General features: G+C 52.4%; 1 protein-coding gene across 6 annotated transcripts in view; it reads right to left on the bottom strand.

The window, feature by feature from the left end:
• Window positions 1–23,550, bottom strand: part of VAC14 (VAC14 component of PIKFYVE complex) — a 104,730-nt gene that overhangs the window by 53,842 nt on the left and 27,338 nt on the right. For all 6 annotated transcript variants that reach the window (XM_014829147.3, XM_070500448.1, XM_070500446.1 and 3 more), the window contains 2 exons: window positions 17,194–17,338; window positions 16,843–16,908 (listed from right to left, as the gene is read on the bottom strand). In XM_014829147.3, coding sequence (XP_014684633.1) covers window positions 16,843–16,908; window positions 17,194–17,338 — 211 coding nt within the window. The remainder of the gene's footprint in view (window positions 1–16,842; window positions 16,909–17,193; window positions 17,339–23,550) is intronic.

Below are 23,550 nucleotides of genomic sequence, written 5' to 3'. Positions count from 1 at the left end.
GGGTGTAGTTTGTGCAGTGTACATCTCAGGGCTCCTGGATGGGCCAGGGTCCAATGTCAACCTGTGTGAGGGCCCAACTGTGCCCTCCAGGTCACACTGCTGGGTGTGCTGGCCTCAGCCCAGGCCACAGGACAGATCTTTCTGCAGAAGTGACACAAGGCCACTCTCTACATTCAGGGCGTGACTCTGGGCCCCAAGATGGAGGACTTCCTAACTCATAGACTCACTGTTCAGTTCTCAGCTGCCTCTGTGGCATTTATACACAGGTGTGAGTGGAGTGGGGCCCCTAGAGCCTGATGCCTGCCTGCCAAGGTCTTCCAAGGAGGACGCAGAGTTGAGCTTGGAGAACAGCTGAGTGTGGGCTCAAGTCAGTGTTATGTGTCACAAGGGTCCCCAGGCTGCCCACACAATCCAGAGAGCCCTCACACCCTTAGAAGTCACCTCCCCTCGCAAAGCACCCATCTCCTCCTGCTCCTCACTTGGCACCCATAGTGAGCAAGGTGGTGCCTCAGCAGGGAGGGGGAGGGCACCCTGTGTGTGTGAATCAATAACTGCTCTAGCTCCTCGAGCAGGGCCCTTGCCTCACTGCAGGTAGGGCTGTCTGCCCCTTTCTATCCCCACTCATCTCTGTGTTCTGAAGAGGGACTGTGCCTGTCCTAGCCACAGGTGTACCCCCAGCACTGGTCCAACAGGCATCAGTTAAAAGGATGGATAACTGTGCCTGAGCGCAGGCCAAGAATTACCATGGCAACTGAGGGCTTTGGTCCTGGATTAGCGGAAGTGATGCAGAGCACTGGTGCATGGGGTCCCGGTGGGTGGGCCACATGTGCCATGACAGACCAGGTGGGTGGAATATGATGACCATGGTCAACATAAGGCTACTCCAGGGCTCTTTGTGGGATGATGAAAAGGTTCTAGAGTTAGTGGTAATAACTGCATAACCTTTTAAATATACTAAAAACTACTGAATTACATATTTTAAAAGGGCAAATTTTATCTCAAAAAAAAAAAAAAAGGATAAAGCTATTATTCTTTCCCCAAAGCTTGAAAGCGGTTCCTGTCTCAATGCAAGTAACATGCCAGCAGCACCTCACTCTGCCCCAGTTGTGACTTCTCCTCTGTTGTCCTCTCTGCCAGCCCTGGCCCTTCGGTCTTCTCCTAGTAGCATGGCACACTCGGCATGCAATTTCCCCACTAGCCTGCTATTTTGTTCCTCACCCTGCTGCACCCTGGCCTCGTTTAGGTTGGACACTGCACTCACACACAGATGCCACCTCCTATCTGTCTAACCACGGTCCTTCCCTTATCTCTCTCCCACTCTCAGAACAGCCCCTGCTGTGCTGGGTGCTGGCACTGTAGGTGAGTCAGACCTGCCTCTGCCCATGGCCTGGCAGGCAGACCCATATTTGCCTGCCCTCTGTGCATCGGTATAGGTGATTCCGGAACATTCTGACTGCTGGGCCCGCAGGAAATGAATCCATGCTGGCTGAAAATCATGGCTGCTAAGTAGCCCAGACATGGCAGGAGTAAGGGCTGCCTCTGAGCCCACACCAAGAGCTGGGAGCCTGGGTAGGTCTAGGCTCAGAGGCAGGGCGGCCCAGGCCCATGCTCCCATCAAGGGAGGGCCCCCAGAAAGCTCTCTACTTCAGCAATGGCGGAAAGATGACCCAGAGGGAGGGGGTGGTTTGGGGGGACAGACAGCAAAGCAGTGGAAGGGCAATGCTGTGCCACGGAACAGCCCCTGAGCACCGGCCTCACAGGACGTGCACAGGTCATGCACTCCGGATGCCCGTTTTCCAAGTAAGTCATTGTCTAAAGATCAGGGAGGCGAAAGGCGACCAGGGAATCTGGGTGGGGGAGTAACTTGCCCAAATTAAACAGTGAGGCAAGAAGCAAGCCAACTGTGCCTCAAAGAGTTCAACAGCGTTACCATGGGTAAGCTCTCCTCTCAATGTTTACTCGAGAGGGCGGAACACATGCCCACACAAAAACTTACCCAGGAATGTTCACAGTATCATTGTTCACCATAACCAGAAAGTGGAAACAACCCTAAGGTTCTGACACCAATTCTGATGTGTGTTTTTTTCTTACACCACCAAGCAATTTTCTGACACCAGTTGGATGTCTTACAATTCAACTCAATTCTGACACTATCTACCTGGAGATAGCAGCAGATCCCACAGGTTGAGGGCTCAGTCCTGCTAGACCGTACTCCCTCTCACTCCAGATGCCAATCGCAAGTCCAGGTTGTCACCTGTGCCTCTGACCCACTGGCAGATTGGAGGTTGACCCCCTCTCCTCGGGTTCAATTAATTTGCTAGAGCAGCTCACAGAACTCAGGAAATGCTTTACTTACTAGATGACTGGTTTATTACAAAAGGAACAGCCAGATGGAAGCGATGCATAGAGTAAGGTATGTGGGAAGGGGCGCAGAGATTCCATGCCCTCTCCAGAGGCACCACTCTGCCTGAATCTGCACGTGTTTACTGACCCAGAAGCTTTCTGAACCCTTTTTGGGTTTTTATGGAGGCTTCATTACATAGGCATGATTGACTAAGTCATTGGCCACGGGCAACTGATTCAACCTCCAGCCCCTCTCCCCTCCCCAAAGGTTAGGGGGTGGGGTTGAAAGTTCCAACCTTTTAATCTCATGGTTGGTTCTCCTGGCAACCAGCCCCCATCCTTAGGTGCACCCAAAAGTCACCTCACTGACCTAACAAAAGACACCTTTATCACTCTCACCACTTAGGAAATTCCAAGCGTTTTAGGAGCTGTGCCAGAAATGGGGAAGGAAGACCAAATATATCTATTTCTTACATATCACAATATCACAAACCCAAATGTACGTGAATTGATAAATGGACAAACAGAATGGGGCCTATCCATGCCACGGACTATTATTTGGCAACAACAAGGAATGACATTCTGGTACATGCTACAACATGGATGAACCTTGAAAACATCTGCCAAGTGAAAGAAGCCAGATGCAAAAGGCCACATACTGTATGACGACTCCATTTATGTGAAATGCTCAGAGTAGGCAAATCTATAGAGACAGAAAACAGATTGTGGTTGCCAGGGGCTGGGGGGAGGGAGACACGGGGAGTGACTGCTAATGAGTACAGGGTTTCTATTTGGGGTGATGAAAATGCTCTGGAATTAGATAGTAGTGATGGTTGCACAACCTTGTAAAATATTAAAAGCCACTAAATTGTATACTTTAAAAGGGTGAATTTTATAGTATGTGAACTGTATCTAAAAAAAAAAGAATCAAGTCAAAACCTCAAATCAGCACCTTAAGAGTTCCCTGTAGTAAACTTAGTGGTCCTCACAGAGCAGTTTGCTCTTGTTCTGCCCACGGCTCGAGGCGGTGGGCCTCGCTGACTCCCCACCATCTCACATCTGGTTCACACTCACAGGACAGCCATGAAGGCCCAGGGTGGAAACCTGTGTCTCTTTACATCTCTGGGCATCTGCCAGCCCCACTGCACCCCTGTGCTGACCACTCTTCTGAGCCGCAGGCTACTCCTCTCAGGTCTGGCTGTACAGTTGGGTGGAGGCAGCTGTCTTCCAGGCAGCATATGCTGGTGGTCAAATGTGGCACATAAGCAAGGCCGGAGGCAGCCGGGGCCAGGCCGGCACCTGGCAGTCAGCTAGATGCCAACCACATGAGGACCACACTGACTCTCACCAGGTTTCTGGAGGGTACTTATTTCCTCATAGAAAAGATGCTTGGGAAGAACCAACAACACCTGAGAGGCCTGGCCCATGAGATGTCCCACCCTCTGAGCGGCCCTAGAGCCAGGCTACAAGGGAGGGGGAAGCCAGAGGAGGAAGCTGTCCTTGCTCCCAGCCAGAATTAAGGCCCTCGCTTGTCATCAGTCTCACCTTACACATAGTCACCTGCTCAAGATAACAGGGAGTCCACTTCAAACCTAGCTCTGGTCCCCAGACCGGAGCCCGATAAGCTACATGGGGCTTTGTGGTCAGACAGTTCTGATTTCCAATCCTGACCTTGCCATTCAGTAGCCTGACCCTGGACCAGTTAACTTCACCCATACAATGCCCTCTCCCAAGCATCTACTGAGGACTCACTGTGGGCAAGGGCCTGTGCTGGTTGAAGGAGATGTAAGGCCAAGTGGGATGGGTCCTGCCTCTGACAAGAGTGACCTTGGGGGAGACAGGCAGTGAATAAACACTGATAATGCCATGCCTGTGTAACGAGAGCCAGCAACTTGGCCTGAGGGGCCAGGAGTCTTCCTGAAGGACAAGAGCACCAGTTTGCCAAGGAACCAGGGGGTAGAGGAGGGCATGCAAAGCATTCTCTTAAGTAGCATAAGCCTTTCATGGACACAGAACCAGAACCATGTGGCACACTCCAGGAAGCTAAGCTTTGGTCTAGGACTGGGGCTGGGATGGGAGTATGACTAGAAGTCAGGGAGAAACCATAGGTAGGGGCAGGTCATCAAGACCTATGACCCAGACAAAGAGGTCTGACCTTGGTTTTGCAGATGACAGGGTGCCTCAGTTTGCTCACACGTGCCCATGGAGATTTAGCCTTGCAAGGCTGTTGTGAAGATTATAGGGATACTTTATGTACCACTTCTGTTAGGAGATTTTTGGTACCACAGCCGAGCTTGGTCAGTGGCCCTGGCTTAGGGACAGCAGTGCACACAGCGGGTTTCAGATTTCATTTCTCCATCAAAGAGAATCTGCATCACCCATGTCTGCACCACCTCCTCCTGCCCCACTGGAGAGCCAGCCAGCAAAGCTGCATATTTTACATTTTGAATTCTCTTATTTTAGAAAGTTTAACACCAAATGGCAAATGAATGCAAATTATACTTCAATTGCACAATTAAAGCCGGAAATGTTGTCTACAGGTTCCTTCAGTAATCCTAGCCACTCCTTTTGTGCTTATATATCAAAAGATTGGCCTCTGGTCCCCAGGGGCTGGCAAAAAGCTGACAGACAGCCCTGCCAGGGGCAACACCATGTGTACACACACACACACACATACAGAGCACCCTCCTGGTCCCTAAAGTGGGAGTCAGAGAACAGTACTGCCATCTCCTTCAGCATCCTAGAGGCAAGGAGGGGAAGGGGCTGCCAAAATGGAGGACAAGGGAAGAAGGGAATGGGGAATTTGTAGGGAACCACTCCAGGGCTCTGAGGCTCCTGTGCCCATCAAGTCCAGCTGCTGGCTCTCTCCCAGCTGACCAGCAAACCCCACTTAGCCCAGGGACTGGACTTGAGGCTATGGAGCAGTAGTCCCGACATGGGCCTAGGTCAAGACGCAGTGTCTGCTGGGGGAGCAAGGAGAGATCCCAGGAGGCAATGTCAACAGGGGGCCTGGGACAGAGCAACAGAGACCACAGAGAAGCCACCCTCTGGCTGGACCTGGCTTTGAGCGTCTATGCCAGGTCAGGGTTTTGGTGCTCCACACCCTGGAGACCTCACAGCCTTTGGTCTGTGGCCAGGAAGCTCTGGGACAAGGACACGGTGATTTCACAGCCTTGCTTATGTGGCACCAGCTAAAGGCCCGGACGAAAGACCCCAAGTTATAGACACACTGCTGGGTCTCTAGAAACCCAGAGCTAGTCCCCCTTCCAACGAGCAGGCTGGTTGGGCCCATGCCTGTGCTGGCCGGCAGTCCTGGCTCCGAGAATGGGGAAAGGCTCAAAGAAAGCAGGAGGAAGCCACGCCAATTAGTATGCACTACACAGCTTTTTGCAAAATGAATATAAAACACTTGTGCTTTCTTTTTGTGTGAGAGAAAGAAGGGGGAAAGAGAGGGAGGGAGGAAGGTTACAAGAAAGCAATATTCTGCAGGAGCAGGAGTGCCTGTTGTTACCATGGCAACAGGCTGGGGGTGGGGAAGGCACATCAGCTGGTCCCTGGTCCTGGAGTGGAGTGCACTGGCCATCAAGGAGTGAAAGGGTCGGTGGCAACTGGGTGCGGAAAGCATCTGCCAAAGCAACCGTGAGGGGAAGGCCACAGGGGTGAAGGCGAGGGGGCTTCACACCCTCTGAGGCTTGGGGAGCAAAGTCAAGGAAGCCAGAGGATTCCTGAGAAAGCCCTTCCTTCTAGAAGGTGACTTGACACTAGCAAAAGACCTATTTCAGTGTGGGAGGGGAGTCATCATCTGCATGGCGCCACTGCAGGCGGTCACCCCACTGCATTCCAGCAGGCTGAGGACGGGCGGCTGCTCCCTCCCTTCCTTCATTAGTCCATCCAGGCACTCCCTGTCCCAACACCTTGTCCAAAGACCAGCCCTGGAAAACCCCTTGTGGTGGGAGGCTCCCTTCTCTCACTCTCCCCGAGGTGCTACTTGGCTGCTTCTTTACCATCCTGGGAACAGCTGGAGACCCAGAGCTCCGCAAGGCCAAGTCCCCAGGCTGGGGTCCCGTCCTTGCCTCCTACCAGAACTCCTGAACACGACGTCCCAGGGCGAGGCATTCGGCAGATGGTGAATAAATACTTGCTGACCTGCAGGGCCAGGCAGGAAATGGAAGATGGATGGTTCTGAATAGCTTCTGCCAAGGGGATGCACAGGGAGACCTCCCACTCCACTCTACCCACTTATCTCTAAGAAACTTTTGTCAAAAGTTTGGCTAGGCCACTGGTCGGCTGATTAGGCCCCAGGTGTCAACTGGCCCAGCCTTCCAGCTCTGTGAGGAGGGAGCTCTTATGTTGACAGGAAATCCCCAAGCTGGGCTCCTTCCAGTCTGGGCTAGGAGGAAGGTACAAGAGTGTTTCCAAGGGACACACTAGGTGCCGGCAGGAGAGGTGAATTCAGGCCAAAGGCCCTGGAGGCTGAGGTCTGCAGGCCACTGTCAAGGGCCATCTGATGCCTCTGCCTAGAACAGTGGGGCTGCAGGACCGTGCCTGAGATCTGGGTCAGGTCAGGCTGCTCCTTATTCTTGGGAAGTGGAGCGGACAGTAAGTGCAGAAGAACCGAGGCTGGGCATCTGCAGAAAGCCTTGGGACCTTCTTCCTTCCACATAGAAGCCTGTCTCCTTCCTTCACAAGGGGTATAGCCCAGTGGGTCAAGCCACAGAATGGTTCCTGCAGCTTGTGGAATAGGCCAGAGAACTGACCTTAGGAAGCCAGGCTGCTGTCCTCAGGAAGGGTTCCTTGGGGCAGTCGGGGCAGGCCACAGGGCCTCCCATACTCCCCAGAGCAGTCAACCTACAGAACTCTGAAAGAAGGCACCCAGCACCAGTGGGCACTGGGGCTGGAGGCCCCGCCCTGGACAGAGTAATCCTGAGCTGTACAAGGCAGCACTCAGGCCCCTGCCTGGGGAAGGGGTGGTACTCCCAGAGAAGCTCTTGGCTACAATGGGGTCAGAGCAGGCCATGCCCAGCATCTCCCGGGGGTGGGTCACCCAGCCCTGCCTTCTGCAACAAATAAGGAAAGCACTGCCAAATAGGACATTTAGCCTTGGGAGCAGAAGAGAAGGACAGCTTAGACTCAGACCTGTTCTACTTCCCATTGAGAAAACTACCCTGATTAAAAACGTTTTACGTCTTAGTAAAGCAAAAACAACTTTAAAAAGATATTATCTTGGGGGCTGGCCCCGTGGCCGAGTGGTTAAGTTCGCGCGCTCCGCTGCAGGTGGCCCAGTGTTTCGTTGGTTCGAATCCTGGGCGCGGACATGGCACTGCTCATCAAACCACGCTGAGGCAGCATCCCACATGCCACAACTAGAAGAACCCACAACGAAGAATATACAACTATGTACCGGGGGGCTTCGGGGAGAAAAAGGAAAAAATAAAATCTTTAAAAAAAAAAAAAGATATTATTTTGGTTTGCATTGCCTGACTTTGAACACCTGCTCTCAGGGATCAGGACTGCTTTTTCTTTTCTTTCTTCTTTTTAAATAAACTTGGAAATCCTTCCCTAAGTGCCTAGTTCTGTGCCATCTATGCAAAAGGCCAGCACTGAATGCTTCCTGTTAAGTTCCACTAACAGCGACAGCACAGCATGGGTTCTGGCAGCTCAAAACATTCTAGCGCCATCCCTCTGAGGGGAGAGAAGAGAAAGGCCAGCCTGGGGTAGGATAACCTGGAGACCAGGTTCCCTGATTCCCTGCCCCAGGAGCTCCTTCCAGCTGACGCCAGGCCCCTGCCCAGGACAGTGCACTCTCAGCTCTATAAATTCTCCCCAGGAGCTAGGCGGGGAAGGGGAAAGGGGCCTGCTGTGCTGCGGGCAGCATGAGAGCAGTGCACACACTGTTATAGCTCGGTTACCAGGTGATGAGCCGAGGGGCCGGCTGTCTCCGGGGCACCAGTCTATGGCAACCAGGAGAGCAGCAGAGGGCTCCCTGGTCTCCTGCCCACCACCAGGCCTATGCTTAATCCCAGTGCACTTGCAAGCTATGCTCAGGCCCAGGCCAGGTCCCAGCAGGGGAGGGCCCGGGAGGGTGGGGCAGGCTGGAGAGGGATCAGCTCACCATCTGCCCCACCTCCTGTTGGTTCACTTTCTCCTAAAATGTTTCTGAGCCTCTCCTGGGACCTGGCCAGCCTTGATGTACAGGAGGTGGCTGGGGTGTGTGACAAATAAGTCTCATGGAGCAGTGAAGCCGAGATCTTGACCAAGTTACTTTGCTTCTCTGAGTCTCAGTTGGCCCTTTGGTAAAGTGGGGAATACAACAGAAGCCACCCGGGAAGGGTGGCTGTGGTGATGAACTAAGATCACGCACGTTCGAGAACGCCCAGCACAGGGTCTGGCACAGAGTAGGCGAGTGTTAGGTGACAGCTCCTCCTGCCAGCAGTGGGGACCTGGGCCCGTCCTCGACATCTCTTTGCTCACCAAAACTCCCTGCCCCGTCCGTGGGCCTTGGGCCATGTGAACTGCCAACCGGGACTTGTCAGGGGATGCAGCAGATTCAGCTCTGGCCATCTCCAGAGGAGGAAAAATCAACACATATCTTAGAATAAATTTTGACTTCTGAAGATGCCACAAGCACCGAGTAGGGTGTGGGGTGAATACAGAGGGCCCTGGCCTGGCCACCCCCCAAGGGCCATGGGGAGAGGGCATCAAGGCTTAGAGCCAGGGCCACGGCCTGTAGTCTCCCAGTAGGATGTTATGCTGGTCCGTATCTGTGGTTCTCAACCAGAGATGTGCAACAAAATCACCCAGGAGCTTGTGGAAAATGCCAGCACCCAGGCAACAAGGCCCTACTGAGAGTACAACTCAGGAGATCTGGGTGAGGACCAAGCAGCTGGATTTCAAGAAGCTCCAGAAGATTCTGATGGCAGCCCTGGTTTGGATGGCTCTGTTGTGGGGCTTCTGTCCAGGTGCTGGACTTCGGCCTTTCTAGGTAAGATTATTGATCTCTTCCTGAGTTCAAGGGGAGACGGGCTGGGGCAGGAAGTCAGGCCCAGGGCCAGGTAGTGCCCTCAGCCCTGCAGGTCCCCCAGCCCTGTAGCCTGGCTCTGTAAGAGCCCCCAGCCCTGTCGCAGGAGAAGGCTGTCCCCTCCGGTTCCCCTTCGTGGAATCCCTCCTGTGCTGCTGGGCCCTACTTTGGGAAAGCGAGCCTCCCCTTGTCCCATCCTTCTCAGCCCAACCTCTGCCTTCATCAGGAGCCTGGGTGGGCCAGGCAGCAGGCCTCTGCCCCCTTCCCAGCCCACACACACCAGGTGCTGTGCTGGCTCTGGGTCCTCACTTGCCCATGAGTGGAAGGAATCCAGACAGAGATAAACAATGAAACCCTTCCCGGGACACAAACGTGCCTTCCCCAGAATGGAATGCCTCCATGTTGACTACACTTACTATGGGTCCCCCCATACTCGGGGGGGCTGAAGTGGGCCACTGAGAGTGCACAGTGCAGAAACATGGAAGAAGGAGAGTGAGCAGAGGCCCTGTGCTCCTCTCCTAGGTGCGATTCCGGGACTGTTACCAGGCAGTCCCCTCTCCTTCCTGTCAGGGGCTCATTTCAGAAGACCAAAGTCCTCCCAGGACCCCTAGCAGTGACTGCCAGTCCTCTGCTGGGCCATGGGGGCCTGGGGGCTGGCTGTCCCTGGGGAACTGTGACTAGAGTCCGTGTAGTCCCTTGCTGGCCATGACTTTTCTCCCAGCTCCTTCCTAATCCTCCTCTCACTTTCGCTCAGAAGCCCCCGAGGGAAGCCGCAGGGTCAGCCACAGGGAGAGCTGAGTGGACAAGTGTTCTGTGTCCTTGGTAGGGCTCCGGAGGGCCACAGCAGGAAAGGGCCCATGTGTTCTTGTCCAGGTTGCCCATGCTGGGGCCCGGCTCATCTCCCTACATTGGGTGGGCTCTCAGCAAAAGGAATCAAGTACTTGGCCCCCGACATCTTACCCCTTCGTTCTCAGGGCTGGCATCTGACCCGACAATGTGATCTGATTGTAAAGAAATCTTCAGAATTGAAGCGGGGATGGAGGGGTTGTTTTTGCTGGTTTTAGAGAGTGGATGGAATAAAAATTGGAGTGAAATAAAAACTGAGGCAAAGACACGAGAAGGAAAAACAAATCCCATTCTTACAGAAGACTGTCCACTTTTGAGCAGGGCACATTAGTATTCCAGGGAGTGGAGACCTGGACCACACAAAGTCAGAGCTGGACGGACGAACACAATCCAGGCCAACCACATTTTAGGGAAGAAAGCTGAGGTGAGGAGATGCCGTGGACATGCCCGGTCCCATGGAGAGCGGGACAGCGTGGAGCCAAGGCCTGCCCTCCTGTTCCTCACCTGGGCCACTTCCCACACTGCCCCTCAGCCATGCCAGCCACTGGCCCACTCTTTCTGGATAGGGCCCTGGAGAGGAGCTGGGGGTCTTGGTTGGGGAGCAGCCTGATGGGGCAGGTCAAAGTCAAATGCTCAGAGAAGCTGCAGCCAGAACTGTGGGCGGGGGGGGGGGCTGGCCTGGATAAAGCAGTGCCCTATCCCAGCTGGACCCCTGCTCTGCAGTGAGGTCAGACCTTGTGTGGGGTTTTAGATGTTCTGGAATCAGACAGACCTTGATTTCCAATTCTGGCTCCTGGTGGTGTGACCTTGGGCAAGTTATCCTTCTCACGCCTGAATTTCCTCTATGTCAAGCTGGGGATAATTAAAACCATCCCAAGACTGCTGAGCAGAATCATTAAGACAATAGATGCAATATACTCTGAATAGTGCAGTTACTCCATAAACTCTGGTTTTCTCCCTCTCCTTCTCCCAGTCTGCTCCCACAGACAACGTGGGGCCCAACACACAGCATCCACTGTGGCTTCTGAAGGAAGCCAGCAGTGGGAGTGCTGGATGGGCCATCATTGGTTCTCTAAGCCGCCCTCAAATGAGGAGGCCTCTAATGAAGAGGAAGCCCTTATTTCTTGGGCCGACACTGAGGGATGGCCAATTTCTAATAGGAGGCCCTCCCTTCATGGGACAGGAGAGCACAGCTCCTGTCACTCTGGAAAGTGAATCAGAAGAGGAACCTACAGGGACTCAGAACCTTTCCCATCAGTCATTCCTCACAGCACAGCTCTGAGGTTTGGGGGCTCCCCATGATGAAAATCTTCACTGAAGGCCCTGTTGTCACTAACTTTAAGGCAGAGAGATGATCCCAGGCCCAGCTGACCAACCCATCAGACCCAAGCGACAACGGCTCCTCGGGAAAGGAAAGGCAAGCTAGAAACACTACCATCCATGAACAATGCCCTCGCAATCCTACCTTCCAAACTTTCCAGAAAGGTGGTTCTCATTCTTTTTTTCTGCTTCTATATCAGTCACATAAGCCACAACCTTCTGTAGCAATTTCTCCTCACAGTTACTGTGAAACTAGGGGGCAGAAAAGAGGGGGGCTTCTCCTGGGTTGAGAACCTATGTTCTAAATTGTTAAGGACACCCCAGCTCTGAGATGTTGAGAAGAGTCGGGGAGGCTGCCTCTAGAGGCCGCAGCTGGGCCTGCCCTTCTGGATCTCAGCAGAATCTGAAGGTCTTGTTTCTGAGCAAGAGGCTGTCGCAGTGAGAGGCCCAAGGCAGTTCCTCTGCTCATAATGCCATTTCTCCTCCTTTCCCTGGACCCCAGGCAGCCAGCTGGGAGCCCTCCCCCTGTGATGCTCAAACACAGCCCACTGACAATGGGGCCTTTCTCCCTGCTCTGGCCAGCTCCACCTCAGGGTGCTGGGGGGCTAAGGGAGGGGGACAGGCAGGGGAGAAAGTAGAGAGGGGCATTGGTCCTGCTGCCCACTGTCTTCTTGGTTTTTCTAGGACCTAGAGATGGATGATGAGCCCCCAAACACCCTGCCCCTTGGCCACCTGCACAGGGCTGTGTGGTCCTGAAGACAGGCGGGGAAACAGAGGAGAGAGACCAGCTTCCGTGCCAGCTCTTGCTGCTGAAGCTGAGGCAGGGAGGATCTAGGGCAAACTCAGAGCCCATCTTCCTGATTCCAGTGTGTGTGTCTGCCGTCAGGCCCTTTTACAGCCTCGGAGGAGCTAACACTTACTGCGTGCTTAGACATGCTGGACCTGTGCTGCGCATTTTAGATTCATGATCTTGTTCAATCCTCACAACAAACTTGGGAGGGTGGTTCTACCATTATTCTCAGTTTTTGGAGAAGGAAACAGGCTCAGAGAGAGTAGGTCATTTACTCAAGGTCAACCAACCATTAAATAGCTAGCCAGGACTGGACTCTTGGACTACCTGACCCCCAAGCCTGTGCTCTCAACCACAAGGCCACACTGTCACCAGGGGAGAAAATAATACCTGAAAAGGATGCCACTCAAAATCAAAACAAAATTTAAAACAGTGAAAGTAAACTGCATAATGATAAGACCGACAAAAAAGACCTTAAAACTTTACAAGATGACTTACACAAAAGGGAACGAGGCCGGCTCCCAGGTGGAGGAATTCAATAGTGAAAAGGCCAATTTCCCCTAATGAACTCTTGACAGACAGGTTGTCACGCTGGGCCAGGATCTGGGTGGGAGCTTTACACGGTCTCTTTGAACAACGGTCTATGAGGCAAGTGTAGACATCATGAGCCCCATTTCACAGGCCACGGAGGTTAGATTCCCTGTCCACAGTCCCTGATGAGGCAGGGTGAGAGCTGGGATTCAAGCTCAGGTCTGGTGGCCAGCTGTCTGGGATGCTAAGTTCTCATGCAGGGACACCACGCGTCCTTCCAGGTCTCTAAGACTGAGGTTTTTAAAAAGCTCTACATATTTTTTGTTTGTTTTAAATAGACTCTGTTTTATAGAGGAGTTTTAGATTCACGGCAATAGTGAGCAGAAGGTACAGAGATTTCCCACATATCCGCTACCCCAAGATGTGCACAGCCTCCCCCATTATCAACATCCCTCACCACAGTGGTACATTTGTTATAATCGATGAATCTATACTGACACATCATTATCACCCAAAGTCCTTAGTTTACATTAATTGACATCCTTATGGGTTAGACACATACCCAGCATCACACCCTGAGGATTTAAAATCCAGGTTGGGGGGCAGTAGTGCTTGGGAATGGGATGGGGGTGAGGAATCAGCCCGAGCTCCCTCCCAGACCAGCCACACATCAGAAACATGGAGAGGATCCCTGTCCTGTGCTGTCCACGGGCGGAGCCCACTCAGCAGCTGTAGGCTCATGAGGCAGCTGACAACTGGCATCTTCCTGGCAGGGGAAGAAGCACTTCCACCTCCCCACCAGGGTCCAGCAGGAAGCTCTGAGCATGCCCCCCGCATTCCATGCTGTTGAATCAGGGTTGCATTTTCATTGAAAACAAGTAATTGGATCCCTAGCTAATGGGAGGATTTCTACTCTGGTGCCAAGAATATTAATTTGACACCTGCAAATTCTTTCTGACAAAAGGGATTTTCAGATAGTCTGCAAGGAGCAGGCGGTACTGAGGAAACAGCCACTTATCCTGAATAATGGGAAAGCAGAGACAACGCGGATGCCAGAAGGGTGTGGACTACTGAGCAGTCATTGGGGTAGAACTGAGAAACAATGGCAGACAAGACACCCCAGTGAGGCCATGTGCCAATGTCACTGTGGAACATGGTGATGGGGCAGAGCTAGGCTAGACTTGGAGCCTCAGCTCTTGCATCATTACACCTGGGTACACTCTGTCTCCTGAGGCCAGTGGCTCTCACCAAGGGTGAGGAGCACGTAGGCTTATCACAATCATACTGGGAGACAAACCATTTGCACCACAGATGACAAATTAAATGTCCCCAATATATAAAGAGCTCCTATAAATCAATAAGAAAAGTGGACAAAGCATCTGGGGGCTGAATAGAGCTTTTTCAGAAAACACACCCCTCTCCACACTAAATTGAGAACTCTTCTCAAGAACTTCTGGAACAAGTGAAAGAGGCCAGAAATGGGGATGATGATACAACTAAACACAAGCTCCCCATGTCCCTAACTGGTTCTGATGTGGGTGGCTGGGGCCGCACTTAGTGAAACACAGGTGTAGTGGTTAAGTGATTAAGAAGATGGGCTTTGAAGTCAATCTAGTACTTGGCACCACCACTTCTTAGCTGTGTGCAAGTTATTTCACCTCCCTCGGCCTAAATTTTCTGAACTGTAAAATGGAAATAATAACAGTACTTTCCCACAGAACTGTTGACAGTTCTCTAGTGACTACAAGTCAAGGGTCTAGCACCGTTATTGGCACAGTAATGACTTCATAGAAGGAAGCTGTTACTAATGGGATAGCTGTGGGACAATGGGATAACCTGTGCCTTGAGGCCCCCAGGCCAGACACTCTCAAGGAGTGTCGTGGTTAAATTCCATCAGTGAAGGAAGATCCACGAAGTCTTCAATAGGAAGGGGTCTCTCCCCACCAGTCTGGCTGTGGTCCAATTTGATCCAACAGGCTTTCAGGGTCTTGAACCCCAGGGAACTCCAATTTGAGGTCAGGGCTGTGTTTGGAAATATTAGGAAACCCAACAGAGAGCACTTTCTAGATATCCTAGAAAGGAAGCTGTAGGCAAAGAAGGACCTTGTCTCGTTCATGGCTGTATTTCCATTGCCAAGTACACAGTATGACCTCAAGGTCACCAAAAAGATGGGGCAGGAGACACTTAGGAATGTGATCTGGTGAAGAACAACGATGTGGCACAATCAAGACTCACCACTGATCATCCAGGTCCCTAAATGCCTCCCCTGGAGAGACGGGAAAGCAGGGCCTCTTCACTCCCCTTACACCCCTGCAACTGTCCCCAAGAACAGCTGCAATCCTCTCCCCACTGGAGGCCCGTATGATGTGCCCCAAAGCCCTGACAACATTTGGCACTTCAGCAAATCGAGTTTCCACAGGCGCAACCTGAACAGAGCTGTTTAATGGACTGCATCTCCTCCTGCTCCCTTTAAATGCACACGCACACAAAACCAATTGCAAGCAAAGAGCTGGATGGGATTAAACAACTCAGTTTAAAGGACTGAAAACTCAGCTGCTTTCAGTGAAGTCCTAGGGAAGGAACCAATCAGCAAAGTTCTTCTCTTCCTTTTTGCATTGAAATGAGGGCTGTGACTGTGCAGTGAGTCACTCCCAACTCAGGCAGAACTGGGCCACGTCCACCTGGACCTCACACTACAGTGGACGGTGGGGAAAGAGAAAGAGAGGGTGTGTGTGTGCATGGTGGACAGGCAGGAGGGGTCAAGGGCAGATTTCTAGACTATCTGTTTTGGATTTTTCTGGAAATGCAGAGTATCTTAGAGGACCTAGAGGTGGACACCTGCCTGTTTGCATCTCTTTTCAGCCCAGGTTCAGGAAAGTAAATTCAGGCTGCAGGACAGCTGTACTGGGCTCCCTATAAGCCTGCTACCAGCCCAGGGAAGACTGAGGTGCCTCACAGCACAGGAAGTTGTGAGCCATGTCCCTCTCCCTTTTCCCCCAACCCCTAGCCCTTGTCTACTCCCATGTTCCCACTGGGCAGTGTGGGAGGTCTGCAGATTCATGTGTCTGCTGCCTCATGGAGGACACAGCTCTGCCCGGAGCCCACAGCTGCCCAGAGCCAGGAAGAGGGAAGGAGAGGAGTGAGTCAAGCAGCAGCCTGCCAGCATCTGACATGCAACCTGGAGCTGGTATGGCTGGAGGGATGGGATGCCACCCTGGCAAATGGCAACGCCCAGCTGCAAATCCTGCCCCTTGGCTGGGTGGCAGGGGAGTCCTGAAAAAGAACTCCAGGGAATGGAAGGCTGCCAATGGCGTGGGGAAAGGTGTGCTCCTCCCTCAGATGACAAAGGGACCCAGAGTCCAGCTCTCCTTACCCCCCTCTGGGCCACCCTCCCCCTTTTGCTCTTAGTGACCCCAATAAAGCAAAGCTTAAGGGTCCAATTTCAAACTAGAGGTCAAAATGGAGTCCAGCTGAATGAGTAACACAACTAACACTCTCTGAGTGCTCAGCACATGCCTGGCACTTTTCATGGATCATGTTGTTCTTACAACCCCATGTCCTGTTACTACTCCCGGTGAATAGAGAAGGAAACTGAGATGTAGAGCCATGAAGTGACCCGCTCAAGTTTAGGCAGCTCAGCAGGGTCAGCCCTGCATGTGGCCTTGACCCACAGCCACGCTCCCACCACCACTCTCCACTGCTTTCCAGAGAAGCCAGCTCCCTGTGAAGACTGGTCTCCTCGCCAATGACCGGTCCCAGCATGCTCTTCAGAAGGGCCGACAGAGGAAGAGTCCTTATTCCCAAAGCCAAGAGCCAAACAGAGCTTTCCCTCTAAAGGATGCACCTTACCAGGTATGAGGAAGAGGGCAATTTTTGGGTGTTGATTTAAGAGAAAAACCACCACCAAACAAGCCCCTCTCAGCTACGAGATCCCCTCAGTCATTCAAAAGGGGACGCGGCAGCCACAGCACAGAAGGGGTTGTTGGTGACCTACCTCGTCGGATTCGTCTGATAACGTCTGAAGCAGGATGGGGAAGAGGCTGTCTGTGTGCCGGAACATCTGGAGAGCAGAGAAGCCGGGGAACCTGTGAGCGCTCCCTCGCTCCAGGATGGGGTTCAGAGCAGAGAGGGTCCCACTGCATGGACCACCTCCCCGCCTCCCCATTGCCCCCAGACACCAAAAGGCTCCTCAAACATCTTCACTCCTTTGCTTACAAGGACTTCTCCTGAACTGCAATGACCAAATCCCTCCCAAGCATGGGCAGGCCCTTGAAAACCGAGGTCGACTCAGAAGAAGCCCCCTGGCTTAGAGGGCCGTACCGGGTCGATGGGCCTGGGGGCTCACCTTCCGGGGAGTCTTGATGTAGAGGTGGTAGAGCCACTTCAAGATGGCAATCCTGGTCATCATCCCGATGGCTGTGTCACTGAGGTGGCAGTTTAGGACCTGCACAATCCCATCAAGGTGGAGGGTGACCGGGGCCCTTTCAGTGCTGTGGGCAAGACGAGGGAGGAGCTGAGGTGAAGCCCACAGAACCCTCTCCCACCGAGCTGCACACCCCCTTGGCCCGCACACCCGGGCCCAGACACTGGCCCTCTCCTGGGTTCGGCGGTCAGGAGGGGCAGATGGCATACACCCTTGCAAGCCTCACGGAGGGCTTGTTTCTCTCCCTCCGCTTCCCTCTCCCTCTCCAAGGCTGGAGCCATGACAACCACATTTAGGGGAGGAGGGCCAGTCTGCTGGTACCCACCCACCTCCCTTTTCCTTTTCCAGCACAAGCCTGGCTTGTATAGGAGAAAATCACTCCGATGGCACTGAGCTGGGTGCCAGCAGACCTCAGGGTCCAAAGGCCATTCATCCTCCGGGCAGTAAGTCCAGACCCTCTGTTGATAAAACCAAACCACCATGTCCAGGGAGTCCAGGGGAAGGCCCTGATAACACTCCTTAAATCCAACAGGTCCTCCACCAGGCACCTGAAGGGTAGGTCTCGGGTGAGGCTAGGGATCCTGGCTTTCCATCTTGCCACGTGCTCCAGGGCACTCGGCACAGTGTTTGGCCTGGTTGAGATGCCTGGATAGTTGCCTCTGAAGCTGTAACATTCTCGTTTGAGTTGGCAAAGAGGCAACACAGCCTCTGACTGAGAAATGAAGCCTGTTCAGAATGTGCTTTGCTTCAGTGGGGGGGCAGGCTCCCCAGCTTCCCTGGCCCAAGGCTTTGCTGGTTTCTAGGCAGAGAAAAGACCCCAGTAGCCCCAAGGTTGGGGGCTGCTGGGACACTGACACAGCCCTTTGCCCAAAGCACAGTTCCCGGGCAGAGGCTGGAGTTTTCAGGGATGGGGACAGCAGGGACAGAAAACCTCAGGGTGTCAGAGAGGGGCTCCCTTCATCACACTGTATTCGCCTGAAGGAGCCATGACAGTGCAGACCAGGGGCTGCATTTCCTGAGGACCAGGCTGGCGGTTCAGTTGCCTGCCTGCACAAAACAGTCTTTCGTGGTATTTCCAGGCTGCTCAATTATTCATTTGCATCAGGCACTCGATGCCTATGCTTTCCTGATTCGCCTGCAGCTTCTCTGAAGTTCATTTGATGTGAATTCCTAAATGGCACAATTCTGAGCTCTGGAAGTGCTAAATGGAACGGCTATTTTACATGGTTTGATGATTCCCATGGTGCTTGTTTTGGGCGTGAGAGTGGGCCCTTCTATCCTCTGGTGGCCAGAAGGGCTGAGTGTGTGAGTGACAGGGCCCAGCAGACTCGAGCCTCTGGGTTGGGCTGCCACTGAGATTTCCCCAGGAGCCATATGGCTGGAAGTTCTGGGGTCTTCAAAGATATCTTCAAATACATCTAGGTTCTTTGGTAGCCTAAGACAGACAGGGAAACTAAGGCACAGATGAGTCGAGGGTGGAAAACATGGGCTCCCAGTCACTCTCTTAATCAATCTCTCTCTCATGCTCACTGTCCAATGGAAATATAATTTGAGTCACATATGGAATTCTATGTTTCCTAGTTTTATATTAAAAAGTAAAAAGAAAGGTAAAATTAATTAAAAAAAATTTCTTTTTTGAGGAAGACTGGCCCTGAGCTAACATCTATGCCCATCTTCCTCTATTTTATATGTGGGATGCCTCCCACAGCATGGCTTGACAAGTGGTACATAGGTCCATGCCAGGGATCTGAACCAGCGAACCCCGGGCCACTGAAGCGGAGCATGTGAACTTAACCGCTGCGCCACTGAGCCGGCCTCAGGTAAAATTAATTTTAATGATGTATTTTAATTAACCCAATATACCCAAATATTACCATTTCAACATATAATCAATATAAAATCAATACAAAGGTCACTACTAAGATACTTTATATTCTTTTTTGTGTCCTAGGTCTTTGAAACCCAGCATGCATTTCACACCTGCAGCACATCTCAGATCAGACCAGCCACACTGCACGCGCTCAGCAACCACACGAGAAAGTGGCTGCCACCCTGGACAGCACAGCTCCACAGCGGCAGGCTGGTAATCCATCCAAGGGCTTCCTGAGCACTTTCTTTTCCTCTCTGACAATTCCCGAGATACTCCCTCTCCCTCTGCTGAAGGCTAGGATCTACTTGCTGTCTTATCTCCAAGTCCCTCTTTCTCCCATCCTGTGGCCCTCCTAGTGGACTCCTTCCAGCACGTTCCACTATAGCTCTTCTCCTTGGGCCAGGAGGGTCCCATGGCTGGAGAAGCTCAAGATGCCTATGAGCAGCTCAAGGCCTTAACTAAGCAGGAGCTCGGAAAGCAGGGGACAATGAACAGACCTCCACCCCCTTCCCCAACTCTTCTTTCCTAACCCCCTGAGCCTGAGGTCCATGGCAAGTCCCTTTCCCCAGCAGGAGCTTCAGGGTGTACCAGCTGCCACACAGGGCCCAGGGTGCCATGAGTACCCTGTGCCTGGCAGGTCATGCCACATTCTTAGCTGAAACGGGCCCCCTGGGAAGAAGCCCTTGTTTTCACTCACCTGGGGGACTCAGGACTGCCCTGGCCTAGCAACAGCCTTGTCCTGAGCTGCTAGTGGGGAGGAAGGCAGTGCCAAGCCCAGCTCCCTGGATTCCACCCTACAGTTCTGGCCTAGTGCTGTGTATGAACCCTAGGTGGGGGGCAGAATGTGGCGCTGAAAATAATGATGATGACAGTGGTACCGAAAATGATAATTCGCGCTTCTTGAATAAATACTCTGTGCCAGGCACCATGCTAAGCTTTGTACCTGCATAGCTTCATTTACTTCTCTCAAAGGCCCTATGCCAGAAGCAATGTTATTCCCATTCTGGACATGAGGGAACTGAAGCACAGAGACATTAAGTAACCTGTCCAAGAGTACATGACCAGGAAGTGGTGGGGCCAGCAATTTGGATTTGAGCAGTCTGAGTAGAGTGGTCTCACCCACCACCCAGCACTGCCTTCTAATGAGCCATGCCCAGAAGAGTCCATGATGGCATCATTTCCAACTGTCCTCTGGCAGGGGCAGAGAACAGCAGCCCCTTGTGTGGACCGGCTACTCTCTGGCCAGATCAGACCTGGCAGCCCTGTGTGCTGGAAAAAGGAGGTTGACACACACACCTTTCATTGTACTTTCTTGTCAAAGGGCATACAGAGTCTCCATTAGGGAGAGAGAGGACACCGGGGAAGCCTGGTGCTGGTTTCTGTGGGGGGCACTCCAAATCCAAGTGGCCCAAATGGAGCCCCAAGATGCTAGGCCCGATGGTTCCTCAGCCAGCCGGGCTCCTTAATTCAGTGGTCCCCAGATGCTTCTGGCCAGTTCAGTGTCTCTACTGAGGGCAGAAAGCAAGGGACAGCCCATGGCGGCATCTCCCTCAGGTGGCACTGTGTCGGTGCCAAAAAACAAAGGAAGGATTTCACGCAGCTGGTGTGTGAACTGGCACCATTTTATATACTAACAGTTTCTGATCTTCCCCACAGCAGATGCCAGGAACAGTAAACCTCCCCAGACACAGGCACCCTCAGACTGCTGGTGAGGCAGGTGTCAGCTTCAACCAACAACTTCCTAACTGGAAGGACCTAATGGTTCATGTAACCCAATCCTTCAACGCACAAATGAGGAAATGGAGGTTGGGAGACAGTATGGGACCCAGCCAAGGCCATGCGGCCACGTATCGAGAACTCATTTCCTTAGCTGGATACACTGTCCCTGGGTCTCACTTCTCTTGGCTGGCTGGAGGTGAAGGTCACAGGAAACAGGCACACCCAGGGCACCAGGGAGGCTGATCTCAGTTCCCAGGAAAGGGAGGCTCGATGATCCCACCTGCCTTTGAGGAAGCAGCTCTCAGGTGCTCTGCTAGGTGGGGCTGGTGTGCTGGGCTCTGCACTCAGCAGGGAGCCAAGACTGTGGGAACCATGCACCCCACGCTGCATGGTGTGCTCAGCTCCTGAGCTGCTGGTCTGGAGCCTGAGATGGGGCACCCTCTGTTCTGGCTTACCTTATCCAGATAGAACAGAATGGAACTCACTCACAGTTTCTACATTTCTGCATTGGTTCCAAAAAGTCTAGACCAGTCACTCCTGGGGGCTTCTGAGTTGTTTCAAGGTGTCTGCAAAACCCCATTTTCACTGAGCATGTTCTCATAAAGCATTTCATAATAAATGTCTTACACATATATGTACTACAATTTCCAAATGCATGGCACCACCGTGGCTATTAAAATATCGATTTATTGAAGAATGCTTCTGATACTACCAATAAATAATGATAAATTCCAGTGGTTCTCTCTGGGAGGCAGCACTTTATTTCTGTAATGTCTAACTCTTTATAGGATTCATGTTACACTTCTAATCAAATTAGAAAAACAGTGAATCTAAAAAGAGAACTGTTTCTTAATTCAAAGTTGTTTTTTATAAAAGATGATTACAATTTTTTTCAATCAGCAGATGTGAAAAGTCGGAAAGCACTGATTTCTAGATCTTTCTGTTTGCCTTATGTATAGGGCAGCCAGCTACACCAGGAGACCTGTACTGAATGTCACCAATGACACCATGGCCCTTGGCATCACAGTGGAAGTCCATTCACACAGCAACACCTGTCCGGGGCTCCTGTGTCAGATGAGTTAGGGCGATTAACACACAAAGCTTCTGGAACTCTCTGTGATTAATAAAGGCTTTGGAGTGAGACAGACCTAGCTTGAATTCCAACTTGATCATCTATTAGCTGAATGACTTTGGGCAAGAAGTTAACCTCTCTGGGCCTGTTTCCTCACTTGTAAAATGCGGATAATAACCAGGTTGTTGTAATAATAACTGTAGCTAAAATGTGTAAAGTGCTTTCTGTGGGCGAGGCACCATTCTAAGCTCTTTACATAGTTCGGTTCATTTAAGGTCCATAACCCTATGAAGTTGGCACTAGCTTCACATCCAGTTTACAGATGAGGAAGCTGAGGCAGGGAGAGTCTAAGCTCCTGGCCAAGGGCCACACAGCCAGGAGTGGTGTAGTCAGGATGTACACCCAGAAAGTGGGACTCCACTACTCAGAGGATTCACGAGAGACGAACGTGCCTGGTACATGTAAGCAGCACCAGAGAGACAGAGAGACAGAGGGAGAGATAGAGACACAGGGAGGGAGGCAAGGAGGGAGAAAGGATTGGGAGGGGAAGAGGGAGAGGGAGGAAGGGGAAGATGGGGAGGGCAGAGAGAGGAAGGGAAAGAGAAGAGGGAGGATGGGGAGAGGAAGGAAGAGGGAGGAAGGGGAGCAGGAGCGGGGGAGGGACGGTGGAGACTCTTCCTCCCTAATCCTCTCAACACGGGGATGCTTCCCCCACTCTGCTTCCCACCCATTCCCAGGGAGTCGTTTTCACCACCCCAGAGGGTGGAGGAACCCAGACTCCTCTAACTGGAGCCCCACTCAGATGGCACTTCAGTGTCCTTCAGTGTCCTGTCACTCCCTGCTTATTCAGGTGGCTCCCCTGGCATCCTGGGAAAGAAGGGGGATGAGGGAGCGGGAAGAGGCCAATGATCTTGGGTTTAGTCAGTTATTCTCCCTGTGTTTAAGTCCAAGTGAGGAAGTTTTGTAATCTGGGGGGCAAGGATTGGCTCTGAGGAGATCCCTGGACCCCTGAAAGTATATTCAGAGTTCTGCGTGTCTTTGCATTTTTCTAGGAAGAGGGTCCACAGCTTTCATCACATTATCAAAGGGTCAGTGACCACCAAGAGGCTCGGGAGCGTTGCCCACCATGGCAGCGTTCTGCCAGGCAGGGATGCTCTTCTGCCATTGCAGGAGTCCCCAGTTCAGCCTTGGCTGGCCCGACCTGAGTGAAACCGGCAACAGCAGGCAGTGCCCTGGGCAAATAGTACACCCAGAAAACTGGAGGGTGGGTTCTGTTTCTTGGTGACCCTGGAAGATGCCATCTTGCCCAAGCTCAGTCAGTACCAACTGGAGGAAGCAGGCACCCCACCCTACTGTCCTCAGCTGCCATCTCCAGTGCGGGTCGGGGGGGATGGGGTGTCCAGGTACCCTGGCCCAGGCTTCACGACTCTGAAGGCCACCCTCCTCTCTGGCACAGCTAGTGACTCAGACTGGCAGCTGCACGAGGAAACCTCTGTTCACAGGAGAGAGAAAGCACTAGACAATCTGTTCTTGTTTGGTTTTTTAATTTTAAACAGGTAGGATTCAGCATGGGCTCCTGAACGACGGGTATAAATCAGAGCCCTGGCTCCATCAGGCA

This window comes from Equus asinus, chromosome 28 (assembly GCF_041296235.1).
Source record: "Equus asinus isolate D_3611 breed Donkey chromosome 28, EquAss-T2T_v2, whole genome shotgun sequence".
NCBI classification, from domain to species: domain Eukaryota; kingdom Metazoa; phylum Chordata; class Mammalia; order Perissodactyla; family Equidae; genus Equus; species Equus asinus.
This window is presented reverse-complemented; position numbering and strand designations above follow the sequence as displayed.